Source organism: Phalangium opilio, unplaced genomic scaffold (assembly GCF_054372755.1).
Source record: "Phalangium opilio isolate 3A_F unplaced genomic scaffold, DU_Popi_V2 ptg000523l_1, whole genome shotgun sequence".
In the NCBI taxonomy this organism is placed as follows: Eukaryota; Metazoa; Arthropoda; class Arachnida; order Opiliones; family Phalangiidae; genus Phalangium; species Phalangium opilio.
Genome location: NW_028324241.1, coordinates 286845 through 308204, shown reverse-complemented (window position 1 = coordinate 308204; position 21360 = coordinate 286845). Strand labels below are relative to the sequence as shown.

General features: G+C 36.8%; 3 protein-coding genes across 3 annotated transcripts; 2 read left to right on the top strand and 1 right to left on the bottom strand.

Moving 5' to 3' along the window:
• The first annotated feature begins 251 nt into the window (after positions 1 to 251).
• On the top strand, positions 252 to 944 carry LOC149588959 (uncharacterized). Its single transcript, XM_089861872.1, has one exon. The coding sequence runs from the start codon at positions 252 to 254 to the stop codon at positions 942 to 944; it is 693 nt and encodes a 230-aa protein (XP_089717998.1).
• A 1246-nt stretch (positions 945 to 2190) lies between these two features.
• On the top strand, positions 2191 to 2892 carry LOC149588958 (uncharacterized protein F54H12.2-like). The gene has a single exon (XM_089861871.1). It carries the CDS (start codon positions 2191 to 2193, stop codon positions 2890 to 2892), a length of 702 nt encoding a protein of 233 aa, XP_089717997.1.
• A 16653-nt stretch (positions 2893 to 19545) lies between these two features.
• Positions 19546 to 20085, bottom strand: LOC149588957 (uncharacterized). The gene is made up of 2 exons (XM_089861870.1): positions 19815 to 20085; positions 19546 to 19739 (listed from the first exon to the last, which is right to left on the bottom strand). Exons 1-2 carry the CDS (start codon positions 20083 to 20085, stop codon positions 19546 to 19548), a joined length of 465 nt encoding a protein of 154 aa, XP_089717996.1.
• Positions 20086 to 21360: the final 1275 nt, after the last annotated feature.

Genomic DNA, 21360 nt, shown 5'->3' with positions numbered 1-21360 from the left:
AAAGAGAAGGGTCTCAAAGTGACGACAAAAACAAAATACCAGGTGGCGATATAAACGAAATAAGACGATAGCGTACGGTATAGACGATCAATGGCAAGCCGACCTCATTGACCTCCAGAAACTTTCGAAACAAAACAAAGGGCATCGATATATACTTGCTTGTATAGATATTTTTAGTAAATACGCTTTCGTTGAACCGGTGAAAGATAAGAAAGGAGATACTATAGTAAAGGCGTTGAAAAAGATACTGGATGGTGAAAGAAAACCAAGGCGAATACAGAGTGACCATGGGAATGAGTTTGTGTAAAGCCGTTCAAGCCGAATTAAAATCACGAGGAATTGAGTTTTTCGCGACAAACTCGGAAGTGAAAGCCAGCATTGTCGAGCGATTTATCAGATCGTTTAAATCAAGGATGTATCGATACTTTACTGCGAAAAATACTTATACGTACGTTGATGTGCTCCCCGGATTAGTTAGTGCTTATAATAACAGTTACCATCGTTCAATTAAATGCAAACCTATAGAAGTAACACCTCAAAATTCCAAAATCATTTGGAAAAATTTATACGGAGATATTGACTTTAGTCCCCCTGTGAAGTACGATTTTGAAATCGGAGACATTGTCAGAATAAGCAAAAACAAAGGGCTTTTTGAGAAAGGATACGTCCCTAATTTTTCGGAAGAATTATTTCGAGTGATTAAGCAAATACCGAGACAGCCACCGGTATATAAACTAGAGGCGCTAAATTCGGAACCCATTTTGGGAGTTTTTTACAAAGAGGAAGTACAAAAGGTCGGAAAAGATCTCGAGACTTGCGCGTTCAAAATTGAAAAAGTGCTGAAAAAGAGAAAAAAAGCTGACAATACCGTAGAATTGCTGGTACGTTGGAGTGGATACGGACCCCTATTTGACAGTTGGGTGCAGGAAATAGACTTACAATGAGTTTCTATATCACTTTACCATCCGATTCATCGACAAAATACTTTCCCAACAATACTACGAGTAAATTTAGGACGTATCTTCCAGAAGTAGTAAAACTTAATGGCCCTTACGAAGTTGGATTGACGGAAATAAGTTATCCAAGAACCTGGAATAATGTGAGGGGAGAAAGATCTATAAGAATTTGGTCCACTGACGCTAAAACTATGGAAACGGTAGTTGTTATTCCAAAAGGGAGTTTTTTTATCAATTCGAGATTTACTCGGAATGTTGTTGTTCGATGATAGCACAATCAAATTCACGTATACTGCTAGTTTAAAACGCGTATCCGTTTTCATGGACTATAATTACACGATAAATATACCTGGTGATATCGCGGTTATGATGGGATTTACGCTTGACTCAAATGATGATTACGTAATTACGGAATCCATGATGGCGCCTTATATCGTGGATTTGGATGCTGGCTTACATTCTCTGTTTGTTTACTCTGACGTAGTTACAAATACGATCGTAGGGGATAGTAAAGTCCCTCTTTTGAGGATAATCAGCGTGAAAGGAAAAGACGGAGAAACTGTCGATGTGGAATTTGCTCGACCTCATTATCTGCCTGTAGCTTCTTCGGACATACAAACTATAGAAATTAACGTTATGGATGAACTGGGAAACCCTATACAATTCGAACGAGGGTAAGTGAACGTTACTCTACACTTCAGACCGCGGAGGACCTGGCTCACCTTATAATAATACGAGCTGGATGGGGTAACTTTCAGTTCAGTGAATAGCGGCGAATGACAAACATCATGGGACGACCCCATTACATTTCCGCCCTAAGCGATTATGAGAACTACTATTTAAACCAGGCTGGTTTCGGATCCATGCCTGTATATCGGGGTGTTCCTGTGCAAAGAGGCTATGGATTAGGGAACATACTGGCTTCGGCCTTTCGGAGCGCCATGCCCCTTTTTATACGTGGTGCTCAGTTTCTTGGAAGAAAATTTCTCGATACCGGAGCGAAAGTCGTGACGGACGTTGCTAGTGGTATTCCAATTAAAAAGTCTCTAGTGACTAGATCGAAGAGCGCCGGTAAAGAAACCTTATTGTCAGCTGTGAATGTAGTTAGGGAGATGACAGGATCCGGAATTAAAAAGAGGCGGAGGGTGCATCGCAAAGTCACTCGGGTTAAAGCTAAGAAGAGGAAAACATCGTGTCGTTCTTATTCCGATATATTTTCCTAAAGCCCAAGAATATGGCGCTGATGCATCCTAACTCTAGTGGCTGTGTCAATGGCGAATTGGATATTTTCCAAGTCCCGTTAACGCAAACGGGAAATATCAGTGGTGAATGGGTCGAATACTTTCCCATTTCCAGCATCAGCAACAATTCAAACTTAGTTTTCTGCATTAGTGGAAATTCTGAATCCTACACGGATTTGTCCCAAACTCTGCTTCATATTCAAGTGGATGTGAAAATGGACGATGGATCTTCCCCGAAAGCAGCCGTGATTGCCGCGGATGGTACAGTTACTACGCCGGCGGATAATGTAGCCCCCGTTAATTTGTTTTTGCATAGTCTCTTACCCGAAGTTCATTTATTTTTAAACGAGAAATCGGTTACCCCTTGCGCTCAAAATTACCCGTACAAAAATATGATTCAAACTATGTTAACGTTTGGAGACTCTGCTAAAAATAGTCATTTAACAAGCTCATTATTTTATCGCGACACGCCGTGGAAGTTCAACGATTTTGCGAATAACAAGGGTTTCTTGAAGAGAGCTAAATTCGCCCAAAAAGGAACTATAGATATGATTGGTGCTCTTCATTTAGACATTTGCCAACAACCTCGCTACCTTTTGAACTTGGTGGATTTAAAATTTGTTTTTGGAAAGCCCAATACCGAATTTTGCTTGCATTCTGACGTAAAATGTAAACTGAACATTACAGCGGCATAGTTATATTTGAGGAAAGTCAAATTGATACCTGAAATCCCGCTTGCACACGCGAAGGTGTTACAAATGTCGAGAGCGAAATATCCAATTACCCGCACGGAAGTTACTTCGTTTTCGATCCCAAAAGGCAACATGAGCGTCGTGCAGGATCATTTATTTAATGGGCAGAAACCGAATAGAGTCGTCATAGGGATGGTCGAACAAAGTGCGTTTTTGGGTGATCTAAAATTGTCACCATATAATTTCCAACCCGTTGATGTGAACCACATTGGTTTGTTCGCCGACGGCAGTAGTGTACCACATAAACCGCTGACGCCAAACTTTGCAGAACATAGCTACATCCAAGCGTACGCTAATTTATTTCTTCAAACGGGTCAGTGGAATATTGACGAAGGAAATCAAATAAGCCGCGACGATTACCCTGGGGGAAACTGTCTTTTTGTCTTTGATTTGAATGCCTCCCATTTTCATCTCGTTAAAAATGGAAATTTGAGACTAGAAATGAAATTCGCTTCCGCGATAAAAGAAACCATCGCCGTTATTGTATACGCCGAATTCCAGAGTTTGATTGAAATTGATAAAAACCGAACCGTAATCTTCGACTAGAATGGATACAATACAACTAACGAGAATTTTGGGGAAAGATAAGTTCACCAGAAATTTATTTCGGGGTGTGTTTGCCGCTGACCAACTACCAAAATTTGTGACGACTTTTCCGTCTCTTTATATCGTGAACACCGATACGTCAAACGGTGCTGGTCAGCACTGGGTAGCCTTGTATTTCTCCAGAAATGCCAATACCGAAATGTTCGACTCGTACGGAAATCCACCTGATATGTTTCGTTTTAATGACTTTGTAGAAAGAAATAGTAAAACTGTGACTTTTAACTCGTTACAATTACAAGGAAATCTTAGTAGAACGTGTGGAGGATTTTGTGTGTATTTCGCTCTTAATAGATGTAGGGGTGTTAAAATGTTTAATATCGTGTCTAGATTTTCGAAAAATAAAAATTTAAATGATGAGATGATCCAAGAATTTATGTATTCAAGATATTCAATAAATTTTCAATAAATTATAGTGTTTTTCAAAGTTTATTTACAGAAAAATACATTCAATATTCATATATTTAAAAAAATCGATAAATATAAGTTCATATTAACAATATTATTTTATTTATTTAAAATGCTTATCCAGTGGTGACCGTGTGATAGGGTACGAATGCCGTCTCCCAAAATATATCTTTTATTATCACAAGGATTTAGAGACATTTTATTTTGGGAGACAGTAAACAGCTGATGTTTCTGACTGACTATCCGCTTCATAGAATTACTCGTAACTCGAGCACTAAAGAGAAGGTCCCGATAACTCGAGTGTCGGATAATTTTTTTCACTACTCTTTTACAAACACCTTTCGCGGTTTTTTCCTCCCCCTTTTCGGAGAGGATAGAATACATTTTGGGACGAAGTCCAACGAACTCACGTATAGGAATTCCATCCATCTCATCTTTCATTTTTCCTACAACCTTTTTGTTTACGTTATTGTAAAGAGGGTGATTCACCGGATATCCCGAGAAATCGAAAAGATGGGATGAATTATGAAAGTCTAAGTAGACGTCGTCCGTTTGTATATTATACGTGAGGCTGTCCGTGTCCCTGAAAAGTAACTGAGCCCTGTCACCGTAGGTCTTTCGTATGTACTCGTAATGAAACTCGTACATAGTTAGTTTCGAAAGATCCAAAACGGTGAATCCAGTGTAAATTGGTCTATTCGAAGTAAGCGACTTCTTCTTCATATGGATACCCACGAGTTCGTTGTGAAAAATCGTAAATTTTTCAAATGCCGGAGAGGACGCTTTCTTGATGGCTCGCTCGGGTGTTTGTACGAGATGAAAGTCTATCCGGTTTCTCAAGTTCTCCATCGTTTTACCTTTTATATATTTATATATTAAATTAAATTGCAACATTTTCTTCAATTTATGTTGCGGTTTACTTACCAAAACACGAGTTGTTCAAAAGCTTGAAGAAATCTTTTTCAAAACTATTGGTGGCAAGTTTCCGCTTTTCAGTATTAAAATTTATGAAGGGGCGAAGCCAGGGACTTTGGTCGAAAGATAGTAAACGGTGAACTTTCGTGAGTTTAAGTCCTATCGATACGTAGTATTTCAAATTGCGATAGTGAACTACGTATCGCTCTTTGTTGTAAAGATTGGGAACTAGTTTAGGTAGGGTGTCTTTCTCCGGAAGGTGTAATCGTTGTAGCATCAGTTTATAATAAGAAGAAAATTGTTCCGTTTTTATTCTTTGAGATTCGGGTGCGAGAGGGTAACAGTTATGTTCGTGATGAAGTTCAGCGGGATATTCTAAGTCAACCTCCAAAATGAAACCGTAAGGAGACTCTCCGATAGAGAAAGCACGTGTTTATGAGCGTAGTCGAGGAGGTCTTCGACTGGTACCCAAGCGAATCAACTCGTGGGTAGATAATCGACCATGGCGAAACCATAAAGGTTGTTAACGTCGAGGTACATGATGTAATTACTCTCTTTCTTGGGGTCGTAGGTTTCGGGGATGTTCGGGTTATTCGCTTCCGCGAAGCGATGGCTAATCATAGACACCCCTCCTCGAATACCACGTTCTATAAACAAGTGCATATCAATATCGAGAAGTAACTCCAACTTCACTTTAGTCATGTGAAGCGCGGACTCCCAGGCGAACCCCGGTCCAGTATATGCATGCGCGCAATCCAGACCGTAGTATTCTACGCACATAGCGCGGAAACTTTCGAATACGTCGGCGAATTGAAGGGTATCCGCCTGCACGTATAAATCGTGGAGTTCCCCTGTTAATAAACCACCATTAATTTCACTTTTGTTTTAAAAATCTTCCATAGATAATACCTAGATTTTGGATTTTAAAAATGTTCCACACTTGACGAACATTCTCGTAACTCTCATCCGATATGTGTTCGTCATTTAGAGCGTTGAAAAAGGCTTCCTTGGGTGGAAGTTCGACCTCTTGAAACTTCTCGACGTTGCTCATATAGTCGTAGGGATAGGTTAATTTTTTCAGTAAATACGGGACTTGATGAGCAGGATAGAAAGAGTTCAAGATGGGAAATGTTTCTCTACCTCCCATGGCCAAATTAGAAATTAAAGTTTCGAGACTAGCGGGCATAAAACGAATTGAGTCGATGAAACGTAAGCGACCGAAAGTGAAACTGATATACGATTCACTGTTAGATGGAATACACGAAATGTTCTCATCTTTTTGAAGTCCTATCCTTTGCATTATAAGATGAGCGTCGTAACTGAAAATTTTACATAGTTTATTATAGTTAATATTTGATGTTAAAACAAGAACATACCGTGACAAATTATGCATTATGACAGGAGTAAACTTTCCTACTCGCAACTTTAAATTACAAGAATTGTGCGCAACTCCACGAAAATGCCCTAGTAATTAATATTAGTTAATTTTTATCAATATTTACAGTATATTTATGTTCGTATTACCAGAATAATGGCAATGATCTCTGACTCCCGGATCATCCTGTGTTAGGACGTCCTCACACACGTAACAATGAGTCGCTTTACGACATAACTCTTCCTCGGCTGGACTCAGATCCATAGGAATATTTTCCTTTAATAATTCAGTGATATTGTCTCGCTCCATCAAAAATGTCTATGGCATCGGTTCCCCTATATGTTACAGGCGCATTTGGCTTTCCGTCGGGTCCTATTACGACGTAACTGAAACCGCACGCGACGTGCTCAGAAAGTTTGGTTGTTGATGAGATTGAAGAATCTGGGTAACAAGTCTGGATTTTGTCAATTATAGATTCAAAATCCGCATATATTACGTATGGGACCTAAAAATAAATTTATTAAGACTAAGAACTTATGGAAATTCCAAATGACTTCCTACCTTCTGAAGCCAATCAATTTTTTCAAATTTCAAGATGGGTTTTTTGTATGGAATTTTAACGAGTTGTGGACTGTGCACGTTACAGTTTTTTAAGTGTTCTCTATGATTTCGTTCTGAGTTTTTTCCCGCGAAACGATGTAAACAATAACGGCAGACGTAAATTTTTCCGTTATAGTTTGTGAAATGACTTAATAGTCGGCTAATATCAGTAATTAGACAAAAATGTTGCTTTTCTTTGGATTTTAGATAAAGTAGGTCTATTTGTCGATCCTCGGGAGCTTTATTTTCGCTGACGTGGAGAGGAAAAACTTCTTTTTCGTAACCAAAAACATTGATAGATAGATTGTTTTTATTTTCAAACCTTTTTAGTTTGAGTGGATTTAATTCAAATGGAAAACAAATGTCGGTGCAGTCTAACTCCGTTTCAAAAGCTACGTATTTATTTTGATCATCGCGATGAGATTTTGGAGGTTGAGGATGTAATTTCGCGAGAATACACCATAAGAAACACTTTTGATCATTAGTTTTAATATTTAAGAGTCCTTTTCCGCGATTATTCAGTTCAGGGGGAAGCTCTATATAGGTACCACCTACCAGTGGCATGTATCTAATAATGTCCACTTGAAAAAACAAGATACGATCTATGGTCCATCCATTGCCCATATCTTGAAATTCCTCCATCGCCTGTACCATTTGTTTCACACACGAGTCTATTTGGTTAGATATTAAATGTGATAGTAAGGAAGTTTGAGTTCGGCTTCGGAAATATTGTAATGCTTCGACTTCCGATCCGTCGTTCAGTTCGCGAACGTATCTCACACGTAAAAAAATTTTCCACTTTATACCCCGCTTCTTACTTAAATGGTTTTCCAAGTATTTAATTAATGATGATTTTATTTTTTTAATTATTAATTCTGGATCCGTTTCACTCGTTTGCGGGGTATATCGCGAACTCACGAGGGCGTCTTCGAGAACCGCGACTTCTTCGAGGTTTTGAAGAAAGTCATCCACCTGGTCGTTGGTGGCTAATTCGAGGTCTATGGGTTTATGGTCAGATGGTCCAGGCGTGGGGGAAACTGGACGACTCCGATGAATTCGCGAATGCTGAATTAGTCTGTACCTTCTGGCAAAACTATTATTACATACATGGCAGACATATTTTGTTTTTCCATGTTGTTCACGAACGTGGCGATTTAAAAGGAACTTGAAAGAAAATTTTCTCGAGCATAAAGGGCATGAAAACATATTGCCTATTTGTTCGTCGCGACTGATAATTGGCTAGGTCTGACTTGATCTTATGTACTAATGAAATTTCATACCCATTACTCTCCCTAATCCTCTCTATATATGTGAAAGGTTCGACACCCTCTGTAGTCATGTAATATGATCTACGATAAAGTGACGCTTCTTGCTTCTTGCTACGCAAAACTATTCCAGCTTTTAGACAAATATTGTCTAATAATTTCATTGTAATAAAGAACTTCTTTCATCATGTACGTCATAGTGAAGAATTTTAAATTGATTTTCGCCATATTGAAATTAAGGAATAAGCATCAGATTTAAATTGTTGAGGTACGTTTGTAATAAAACTCCTACTCCCATTACGACAATAGGTTTTCGTATAGAAAGTCCATGTTGTGATATAAGTAAAACATAGTTGGTTTAAATAAAAACACTTTTATTCGTAAGATAAATATTACGCATTCCATAGTTTTATTTGGTGCGCTTTGAATAATGCGCAATTTTTATTATCAGAGTGATATTTACACTCAATTGAACAGGGATTCGACAAGTCTTTGTACTTGGGGCACCCTAATTCTTCGACGTTTATTATTGTTTTTCCAAAAAGTTCAGAAAGATATACTTGTTTTTCTAGCCCCTTAGTGTAAAGGATTGGTGCTTTCTTCGATATGGACGCGACGATTCCAGATAATTCGTCCAATTCGTATTCACCCTCGTCCCATAGCATCCCGCAAATGTGTCTTTAGATCCAGGAGTTTATAGCCTTGTCTTTCACGTTTAACTTGTTTTAGGGGAAAGGTGACCTAAATGTGTAAACATCACTTTCACCCGTTTTAATAACGAGAAACGCCAATTCTTTAAGGACATATTGGTTGTTGGCTCTCATAAAGTTCGCTTCAACTATGCAGGAGTTTCCTTCCAACCTTTATTTTATAACATACATTTGTAACGACTCACTCAGAAAAACCTTAATACGATTATCGCTTACATTTTTAGTTGTTTTCCGAGATGTGTTCGAAATCAGATACGGATTAGGAATGAAATTAAATGGGTAGCATCACCCATTATATAATAATTCGTTATTAAAAATATAGCTTATAGATATACTGTATAAATTCCTTGAAAACTGTAACTTAATAATACTAAAATCCATATAATATGAATATACATGCTAAAGGGTGTATATACCTATGGTAATATTCCATAGGGTATATCCCTCATCCATGCCTCATGTTTCTTCTATCACCCAACTTTCCCGATCTCTTATATCCCACCGTACGGAGATTGTTCAAAGACCGTCAAAATTTAGCTTAATTAAAACCTCGAGTTCTCTCATCGTAACGAAACTAGAGCTCGCTCTCTCCTTGCCTTCCAAGAGAGACGATTCAGACAAATCGAGACGAGATTATACACCCAACGTTATTCTAACGCCCTCCTGGTCTGAGTAATATGAGTCGGATATTTAAAGTATGCAATTATGTATTAGTGTAAATGAGACTAACCAATAAATATTGAAATATTATTTTTTTTATTATTATTATTTCAGGCTATAAACAAGTCTTTATTTATCATTTTAACCAATACATATTGAAATATTATTTTTTTTAATTATTATTATTTCAGGCTTTAAACAAGTCTTTATTTATCATTTTAACCAATACATATTGAAATATTATTATTTTTTTTATTATTATTTCAAGCTTTAAACATGACTTTTATTTATCATTTAGTTTAATAAGGCTTCGTCTACTATATTTTGTAAAGCGATTAGATTCTCCAATTCATCATTGAATTCTACTCTCTTCGGTCTCTTTTTATTAGATTTTTCCGGCCCTGTAGAATTGATTTCAGCTTTAGGTTTGAATTTTAATGGTTGACAAACAAACAGGTTCGTGGTCTAGTGTGTTAATGCGTTTTAATGTTTGGTTGGGATGGGTTATTTGAACTTTTATAAATTACCTTCCACCTTATCCAATATATCCTCCTATTAATTAGCTGCTACCTTTTCCAAAATATTCTGATATTGATTAGCTGCCACCTTTTCCAAAATATTCTCCTATTAGCTGCCACCTTTTCCAAAATATTCTCCCATTAATTAGCTGCGACATTTTCCAAAATATTCTCCTATTAATTAGCTGCCACCTTTTCCAAAATATTCTCTTATTAATTAGCTGCCACCTTTTCCAAAATATTCTCCTATCAATTAGCTGCCACCTTTTCCAAAATATTCTCCTATTAATTAGCTGCCACCTTTTCCAAAATATTCTCCTATTAATTAGCTGCCACCTTTTCCAAAATATTCTCTTATTAATTTGCTTCCACCATTTCCAAAATATATTCCGCGAACCAGTCCATAACCTGAGGATCACAAACGGTTATTAAACGCTGTAGTGCTAAACTGCTGGTTGGGAAAATAGCGCTATATTGAGAAACGTGGAAACAGCAACCGCTGTTTTGGGAAATAGCGCTGTATTTAGAAACGCGGAAACAGCAACCGCGATTTTGCTTCCACGCGGATTTGCAAACCGCTGCTTTGGGCACCGCTTTACTCCAAAACGCTCTTTTGAAAACCGCTCAACTGCCCGTGAACCCTCCAAAACTGCACCCTACTCCCTCTCGGGTCAAATAAAATAAATAGGTGACATCACCGTTCTGTCAGAGAGCAGGAAGGAGTGTATTTCCAATGGGAAACTTTTCTTCTTTAAGAGCAAATATTAGGCTAAACTTTCTCGTGAACAGGTTACTTCCAAATATTCCTCCTCCAAACTATCAAACGATGAAGATTTTAACAAAACATAGAGCTTCCCAACATCAATGACCATCATTTTCTTTAAAATAATGCTCTGAATCTGTTGCTCACAGTGCTCTGTCGCTAATCACAGAGCAACAGAGAGCAAGAAAATAGCAACTCTCTGGTGGTGGAGCAAAGTTCCAATGTAAAACCTCCAACCAATCATATCACGCGCTGCCTTCAACCTAAGAAATTATAATTTCCTCAGCGCGAAATATGGCATACAATGCGAGTGCCAAAGCTAGGAGTATGACAATCATATGTTTTATTATTATGCTACAAAGTCTTATTTGTACAAAAAAAAATTAATATAGAATAAGTACGAAAGAAAAACGAGTACCGAGAAAACCTCTAAAGAATAGAGGGTGTTACTTGTAAGTCTGCCGTAAATTAAAGGGAGTGTTCTTTGGGTGAAACTAAGTGGAAAGTTCATCAAAGTCAAGAACATTGGATCTACAACCTTGGGTTACGGAGATATGGTCCCTCAAAACAAGTAAAATACCCAGAAATGTGAAGAAATAATGATTCCCATTCAACTACGACAATATCAATAGCCTTCGATCTTGAATGATTTTGAACCCTCAACAAGCAGAAGTGCATTAAACGGGTACAAGTATGCTTGAACGAGAATTTGCAATAGCTTTACATTACAAGTTTAATGTACTTCTGCAAGGTTATGCATAACTTACTGAGATCGAATGATACTTATAGGGTCGAAACAAGCTGCTCTGATGTGGGAATAATTTCTGGTTATTTTACATGTTATGAAGATCAAGGTTTGGGGTTCTTATCTCCGTAATGCAAAGTTGTAGACCCCATCTTCTTTGACAATTTTCACTCAGTTTGACCCAAGAACAAGCCCTCTAATTTATGGCTTATTAATTAGAAACACCCTGTTTATCATTTAGTTTGATATGAAAAGAAAACCTTATCTAGGGTTGTCCAAAACCAGCCGTATTCCCCAAAGCGAAATCCATTCGCTCCCGAAAAGCTTCATATGTTTCATGAATAACAGGGAGCATTAGTTTAAGGGCACAGGAACTGGTTGTTGGAACGCTGCTTGCCTTTTTTCTCTTCTTGAGAGTCGTCTAAAGGATGAAGAAACCCAATAGAGGGGCAAACGTCAAAGCCCAAAGGTGGTATTGCTTCTGCTCCCGTTGCAAAAACCATGATGTCTTTCACGGTTTATTTCTATTAGTCCATCTTCGCATTCAATAACGTAGTCATGAAAGAACTGCAAAATCTTGCATTCTAAGTCGAATTTCTTCGTGAATTCTTTTCTTTTAAGCTTGTTTCCCAGGATTTTTTGGGCTTGACTATTTCCTTTGTAACTTTTGAAATTATTAACCGATTTGTAATTGTTTTCCTCATGGCCTTCGAAATTAATGCAATCTAAGCTTGTTCTACTAAGGGACAATTTTATCGTACAGCATTTTGTGGTTTTTAATGTCTTACTGTCGCCCCAATGTGGCTAGCGCATCCATTTCTGCTTTATCTTTTTCTTGATATCCTAACCTTTCGAAAATGGCCTCATTCGCCAAATAGAAACAAAATGGCGACCGAATTAAAACGGCTAGAAACCTTTGAGCGGGACTGTACCTACCGATGCTGCGACCCTCCTGCCCTACTCTACTTTTGATATTGGACTATATTTAGGTTGCACCAGGGGAGTTACAAATTCCTTTCCCCTGAAGAACAGAAATCGCTGTCATGCACCACAGCCATTAGGCTTAAACTGCACTACTAAAGCTGAAACCAAATTGAATATTTTATTCGTAGCTCTCGGAGCGCTCATATGGAGCAATTACAATCAATGTTTCAATCAAATACTCCCGATTTTACATTACATATTCATACTCATCAGCTTTCCCAGTTCCCTAAAACCAAGTATAGAATCATTTCGGTATTTGGAAGGGCATTAGTTGCGTTTAATTCTAGTATTTACGATACTTGACGTCACGACTCTCAAACATTATCCGGTTTACTTCCCCCATTTTGTCAGCCACCCTCTCACATAGTCATCACCAGAGAGAATTAAGTCGGAGCGGAGCTAGGCTATAGGTCAGAGAATGTCACTATGTAAATTAGCTCTAGACCGGAACAGCCTGGCCTGTTACGCCCCATTAGCTTGAAGAGTAGCTACATCTCATTTAGCACTTGTAACAATAACATGCAAAGCATGAAGTTATTCCCTTCATCCAATAGTATTTTCAAATATTTTTATATATGACTGGTAGTTCCCCGCGTGTGAGGCTGGTTACTTTCCCCAACCCCGTGAGCGTCATCGGGATAACCAATTCTCAAAAACTCTCTCCGCGTGTGCTTCGTGAACTCGAAGATGAACTCTTTTCAAGAGCCCTTCACGAACTTTGAAGACCCCGTAGCTTCTGGTGAGAAGGTATAAAAAGACGGCGCGTTCTATTATTCTCTCTCTCGTTAGCTATCTTCGAGGCCGGACTCTGCCCGACTTGTCCTAGGACCAGCCCGAACCACGTTACCAGGCCTAAAGCAGGATGGACCTTAGGACCGAACTTTAACCGGCCGAACTTTTATCTTTTGCTTCGGATCCGCGCCCATGACGAACTTCACAGTACCGTAAAAACTATTTATTTTATAAAAGAGCTCTCGCGAAATCATGCGCGCCAATAAGGAAATAACCAGCCCACCAATTTTTATTAAGTACTTTTTATCATGAACTGTTGTTTAACCTTATTACCTTTTAAATTACCTACTAAATAAATCTTAATGTTAATTTTAATTATGCCGACAGTCCATTTTAATTTAATCCCCCTAGACAAAACGAACCTATTTCATTACATATTATTATTCACTTAAGTTATCTATAAAATCTGTCGCACACTGTCATATTGCTTCCACTCCCTACTTAATTCTCTCTGGCATCACGGATAAGCATTCATTATTCTACGATTCGACTCCATTACGTAATAGATAATTTTCTTACTTTCTTGTTGATCTTCTTTTGGCAACCGGAAACTGAGGTGCATTGTAACTTGGTATTGCCCTCGGATGTGCTGCATTTGGTCTAAAAAGCTAGACAAATTCGCTTGTAAACCTCCCATACTTGAAGGACCATTAATATTCGTAATCGCTGTTTCGGAAGCGGAAGCTGTTGCATCGCGCTAAGTTTTTCATAATGACTTCGTTATTCATTACGCGTTGAAGTGTTTGTAAGGTCTCATTTTCATAGGTACTAGGCCTGCCTACTGGATTGTTGTTTGCCATTGCGTTAACTTCGTGAAAAATTAACACAAGAGATCAAAAACATCAACTATCTCAATCCTTGCTAAACAACCAAATGATTTTCTTTCCAGGGATGCCAGATTGAAAACCTTCAACCCGCCAAAATCAAATATGGAAACAAGCCCAAAAAACCGCCAATATGTGTTTCGAAAAGAGGCCCAAAAACTGCCTAAGATCTAAACTATCCAGCCCAAAAACAAGCCAAAAATTTATCGTGAAAATTTGAAAATAGTTTTTTTAGAAATTTGAATGCAAATTCTATACTGGCACCATTTTTAAAAAGCAAAACAAAATTAAATCATTTTATTTAATCATGAACTATAAGCCGCTCAAAAGGTTTGGCATCACCATTTGTCAGTTTTTTGGGCATTCTAATGATCTTCCCCTATTGGCGGTATTTTAAGTACAGAAAGCCAAAGAAAAACCCGACAAGCCCAATTTCCAGCTAACAGCCAACCCTTTTTTATTTCAAGCCAATATTTTTGAGAAGAAGCCCAATTGGCGGATTTCCAGCCCAATATGGCAACCCTGTTTCTCTCAAAAAGTGTTGGATTTCGGCCACCGCCTATTGGTTGTTACGAACTTTCATATCGTGGGAACCATCATATCGTGGGAACCAAAGCAAAGAATTTTAAGTGCAATAAACTTTTATGTCTGTGAATTTTAGTTTCACCCTTCTACTTCTTTTTGTAATTTTTTAAAGTATAAAATGTATTTAATTTTATTGGTCAATTATTTTCTTATACAATTGTATTTAAGTCATTAGAAATATTAATTATCTTAAATGAACCACTGGTTCCAGCAGAAGTGAGATCGGCCTAGCCGTCCTATTTTCGTTCTATTTTATGGGTTCTCGGCCAAGTGCGAAGGTTTTCACACGCATAGAGGGGTTGAAGTTCACCAAGCCCTTACCAACAGAAATATATTTTGCGAGGGGTCAGTCACTCAGCGTAATTGGTGTACACGCTGTAGTTTTAGTTTTGATTACATTAAAAGGATCCATTAACTGTGTCCAGTAAGACTTGACTTCCACTATACATTCCTAAATAAGAGTTAGCTCCATAGTTCGAATAAACATGACTATAATACAGGGTGTTTCTGGAAAGTCTGGCACAAATTAGCAGGCATGTTCCTTGGGTCAAAAGGAGTCCGAAAGGTCCTATGACGTTTTGGGGTAAAGCGCTCCGTTGCGACGTTATGGGCTCTCAAAAGTAGGCCGAAATCAAGGAGATTTTGCAGAATTATAGCACTAGTATTGTGGTTTTGACCCAATTGTTTTCGATTATTGAGCATAAGGCAATGGTCGAAATAGTTCAAACCTAGTGGAAGACCGTGAACGTGTTAAACGGGCAAAAGCGTTAATCCCTTTGTTTTTATTGATGATTGTAATTAAAGGTAAGGAAAGTAGCTCAGATATCGGTTACTTGTTCGTTCAGATGTACTGGTAACTGACCAGTCTTTTATTCTTTATTTGAATTAGACACATTACTTTTACAATAATTTGAATGAACCCCATTACTTTTACAATCCCTTAACCTTTACAAAAATTCGAATGAACCCCTTAAGTTTTACAATAATTCGAATGAACCCTTTAAATTTTACAATAACTCGAATGAACCCATTAATTTTAATATTATTCGAATCGAACCCATTAATTTTACAATAATTCGAATTGAACCCATTACATTTACAATAATTCGAATTTCCCCCCTGCTGTGTTGGTCTAAACATTAGGGTAGTTTTCAACGTCAGAAGTTGTAGGTTTTTTTACAGACGGCTTAAATGTGTGTACCTTAACGTGCTTCATGGCGTACGCGCGCAAGTTTGCTTAAACGTTGATGGTGCCCATTTTGAACAATTTTTGTAGAACAATGTAATTGGGTTTCATTCGAATTATTGTAAAAGTAATTGGGTTCGATTCGAATTATTGTAAAATTAATGGGTTCGATTCAAATTATTGTAAAATTAATGGGGTTCGATTCGAATTATTGTAAAATTAATGGGTTCGATTCGAATTATTAGAGAGGGTGCAGCCAGTATGGAGTAATTCAAGATGGCGGCCACTCAAGGGGGAGGAGTCGGGTTTTCCCGATCTCCTCTCTTTACCTGTCAATATTTGATTGATTGATTGTATATGCTTATAACAAAAGATGGTTTTGTAGGAATAAAGACCATAATATAAAGTAAAAGAGTTATTTTATTTTCTTTAAAAGTATAGGTTCTAATATTAAAGATATTTTTTCAATTTTCCTTTTAAAATGCATTTGATTTATTCTAAAATAATTCCTTCTATCTTCGTAAGGAAGAAGATAAATTTTAATATTATTTTTAAATCTTACGTAAGTCATTAAGCCTTTCTTTGATATACTAGGCGTTAAGTTGTTTTCTAAAGTAGAGTTCCAAAACTAATCTTTCGAGATCTTTAGTTTTGACTTTAACGGTATGATAAGTTTCTTCCGTGTTTTCTTGAGGTTTTTCAGGCTTTTTTTCTTCAGTCTTGACTTTTATATTTTTGGTGTACGTTTCTGTTTCATCAATGGTAAAGGGTATGTTTTTAGTAGGCCCACCTCTGATAAAATTACATTTGGGGAAATGTTTTAAATGTTCTTCGTAAGGATTATCGGTCGGTTTCCAGGCTAGCAAAATCCCATTACATTAGAAACATTGTACTAGATCATCGGTATGTAACGCATAAAACCCCGCTCTGCTTAAAGCTTTTTTATAGTTTTCATCTTGAGGCCAGGAGTAAAAAGAGTGATATCTTTGCAGCTCGGAGTTCATGATGCTGAATGAATATGATGATAGGATTATCTGAGTTATATCCCCCTAAATTTACTATCCCCCTTTTTTTACTTCCCCCTCTTCCTTAATATACGAAATAAAAGAAAGCAGTATTAAAAAAAGGTGACACATTTATTTTTTAAAAATACAAAAGAGATTACAAAGAGTATTTGTTAACAAAAGGATTAAGTTAATCTTCACGGGCGCGCTTCAACATGTTTGTAACAATGACGTCATTTTTCAAGCAATCTCGTCCAAACTGTCGCATGAATGATTTGTGGCTCTTTCTTTTTGTTCTTTGTATTATATACATAATACAATATAGTCCGCATGTCGAACTTGACAAGTTTTGAAGTCTTCTTTTGTTAAAGGACCATTTTCTTGAATTTCTTTTAACAAATTCTTTAATCGAGGGGAGAAAGTTCCCTAAAGCCAGTGAGTCAAAATAATAACCCCTTTTGTTTCCATCAAAGTAACAGCATACCCAGTGGGACCCGTCTTTATAGTGATTGTCTAAATTTATTATAATAGATGAAGGAAACTTGTAAATTTTTTCGGGTAATAAATCACTTGGGTAAACACCTAGGAAATGTGGTGTGAATCGTAGAAAGCGTGTTATCTGATCGGCGTTCATTATTTGTTTAACAAACGATTGACACGTTTCTATTTTTATATATTTGTAACAAAGCCTGGAATTCGTCTAATACGATACAACTAAGCGTAGTGGTCGTGCGTTTTTCAAAACCCAATTCTAATCTTAATTGTCCTTGTTTCGTGGGACTCCAATGATCTGAATGACTCGCGTAACCGTCAGGTGTTAAGTCTAAACAGTAAATGGCGTAACCCGAGGCAAAGTCGTCCATAGAGATATTGTTCCCCTTGTCATTGTAGTGGCAATTTGACCATCCTTCAAGTCGGCTAGGAATTTCAAGATCCGATAGTTTTAAATTGCAAACTGTTCCAAGTTTCTAATCCTGTAATATTTTACCCCGTTAAGTCCCTAATTTTAACTGTAAATATATCTCAATGTAGAAACCTCCTGAACCGAAAAATATTACGCTGCTGTTAAGAACAATATAAAGCTTATTAAGGATTTTCGATTAAAGTTCAAGGCTACGACCAAGAAAGGTGTGAAAGCACGGAGTTCAATACTTTTTCCTTTCGTAAAAAGGACGGTAACCCCTTTCGTATTCTTTACAATGGTATGTAAGTTTGCTGTAATACATTCGGTGTACGTAGGATTAGAGATAAAGATCATAATATAAAGTAAATAAGACAAGAATGATTTTGGTCTGTTCTATTGTAATAGTTTTAGTTAGCGAAGTATTTGGAGGCCAGTGGCTACTTGCATATAGTGCATTTCTGGTTCTTATTGCTTATTATAGATTTTTTACATACAATCCAAATTTATATGATTCTCAGTTGACGAATTTAAGTAGAAAGCAAAAACTTCCGTAATATTTCCCATTCATCTGTCACTTCCTCCTTTCATATCTCTATGGGCTTATAGATGTAGGCCCTAATTTAAAGTAACAGAGCTTTTCATGAATAAAGATTATAATATAAAGTAAATTTACTCCTCTTTTTCATTTTGCTATAAAAGCAAAAGATCTAATTTTGAAATGAAATTGATATAATATAAACTTATTTCTCCAATCTGCGTAACTACGGTATAAGTTTATATACTATTATCAAGTAACAATACAAGTCAGTTTCACTAAAGAATATCTGAGCCCAGATTGTCACATCTATGTCATAGTGGGGGGAGGGAGAAGTTAGTATACTCCCGTTACGACTGTATTATCTATGCAGTTAGCCCTTTAAGCAGAGTTAACTTCTTAATACAAAGGTAATTAGATTTGCGTTGTATAAAATTTATTTTGGAGTATAGGCCATAGTTTACCATTCTTTATGACTCTCATAATAAGTAGTACTTCATTTATTCTAAATTAACTTCTATCTTAAAAAGAAAGTTGATATTAACTATCATTATTAGTGTAAGGAATTAGGCTATTTTTTAATTTAAAATGCTAAGTCAAATATTTTTGAGATGTGTGGTTTTGAAATTAAAAGTAATTACCAATTCAATTGATCATTTTCCTATATCCCTTGGTTTTTTCTTCGTTGACATCGAAAGGTTTGTTTGCTCGTTCAGCGTATTTTCCATGGAAATCAATGCTGAATTGTATGTTTATCGTTCGGCAAGCGGCTCTTATAGAGTTTCCCATGCTGGAAACGTTCCTTTTTATGATAGACCTTATACATTGTCAGGTAGAGAATAAAACCTTGCATTACTTAAAGATCTTAGATCAGTGGCTTCTCTCTCGCTCGCAGTCCATGGTACTGAAGCTATTATAGTATCTACCCGTTATACGAATGTATTTACTACCCCTTCCCCCCCCGCAAACCAATTTTTTTGAGATGTTTACCCCCAATAACCCCCCCCATCTGTGACGTATGCAATATCTTTGAAAATTTTCTTATTTTAATTAAAGAGGACCATTATAAAAATGTACATTATACAAACTAACAATTACGAAAACCGTTCTCCTTTATGATCTATTATTGTGTATGCCAATAAGAAATCCATATTTAAATGCAATAAACTTAACTTTAATTTTTAAAATTTTACACTATTAACATAAATTTTTTTAAAATTTTACACTATTAGCATAAAATTTATACTGTCCTCGTTCTGGTATACGAAATCAGCGTATAAAAGGCTCTTTTCCAATGCGCACGGACGATGACGGGCTAACGTGTTTCTTTGGTGGTCATAGAGACAGGTGACACGTGTCTCACCTTCTATATCCATGGCCTTTGGACAATCCACGTCATTCAAATTTATGACTTCTTTATTTAAAATATTAAAAAGAAAGAAACATTTTTGATTACCCTTGCAATATATACTGTCTGCGAACCGGGTACCTAACATGAGACAGCGACGAAGATTGTGATAAGGCGTTTCTCCTCGTCCAAATGAGATTCCGTGTAAATTTCTGGTGATGTAGCTATTGAGTCGTTGTGTAGACGAAGGTAGCGTAGATTGACTATAAGGCGGTAAAAATGTCCATGACACTATTCCTGGAAGTTTAGTAACAGTAGCACAACTTACTTCTTTAACTATCAGATTGCCTGCGAGGTTGCATTTTTCGTCCTTCCCGTGTAGATACTCAAAGTGAACTACTACAGATTTCATGTTATCTAGAAGAGTGTTTCCTAAATGATGATTCTCCAAATGGTTGGAGTGCGGTTTATATACTTTTCAAAGTCCTTTCACTCAGTATATTAGCGATAGAATATAAATCACATGACGGAGGGGGGTGGCATGTGAAACACGTATGACAATAGCTCTTATGAGGTCCAATCGTTGCCCCTAAATTGACAGTCGGTAAAACAAAAGAACTGTGTTTTCGACAGAAGATTAAAAATGCAGAGACAACAATCTCTTTTTAATGTCAGGCGGTCAAACATTCTCCACAGAAGGTATATTGACAGATGTCTTAAAAGGGGATGTAAATGTAAATAATGAGCCTTTGGCTAAATTTATTAGACAGATAATTATAGTTTTGTTGAAAATATGTACCCTTAAAGCACTAACGTCTAAAGTACCAAGAATGCGTACGAGATCTTAGATAAATCTTCAAACGTTTCTTTGTGATATTGTGTATACTAGTTTTTAGCTAACGTTTCAAAAACTTTAACATAAGAATACGCCTACAGTCAAACCATTCAGCAGTGAGAAAAAATAGGCATTTCAACGTTTCTTATTGTATTGTGTATTTTATTACAATTATATATACTAGATTTAGCTAAGGTCTCAAAAACTGACATAAAAATACGCCTACAATCAAACCATACAATTCAACAAGAGGATTAATTATAACAAACGAGTTGATGCGTCATTCCATTAGTGGGTTTTACGACAGTAAACTTTGGTCTCTGAAGATGCATTGTTAAGAAAAAATTTCTTTAATCAATCAAATATTGACAGGTCTATTGAAGGAATATTAGGAGTAATAGATAATTCTTCAATCAAATATTGACTGTCTATTTTTTTAAAAAAAGGGGTGTAAGCCGGGGGCAGGTATGTATTGGATAAACAAGATAATTATATAGTTGTTCAATCTAGCTATCCATAGGTCACTGGGTAGAGGTAAGTAGTATGTTACCCCACTTTTGACTATGCAAATGAGGTAAAAATTATCAAAATTTGCATAATTCAGAAATCCCACTTTTAACTATGCAAATTTGTCAAAAATGATCAAAATTTGCATAATTCAGAAATCCATACCTTAAACCATGCAAATGAGCCGTATCACGCCTATCAATCAAAATAGTTAATAAAAGCAATTAGTACATTGATGAATAAGTCATTAGCAATAAATAACTTGACAAGTAAACATGGCAATGTTAGCACCCGCTTACGATTCCTTTTACATTACTTTACCTAGTAATGCCTCGATGCAATTAT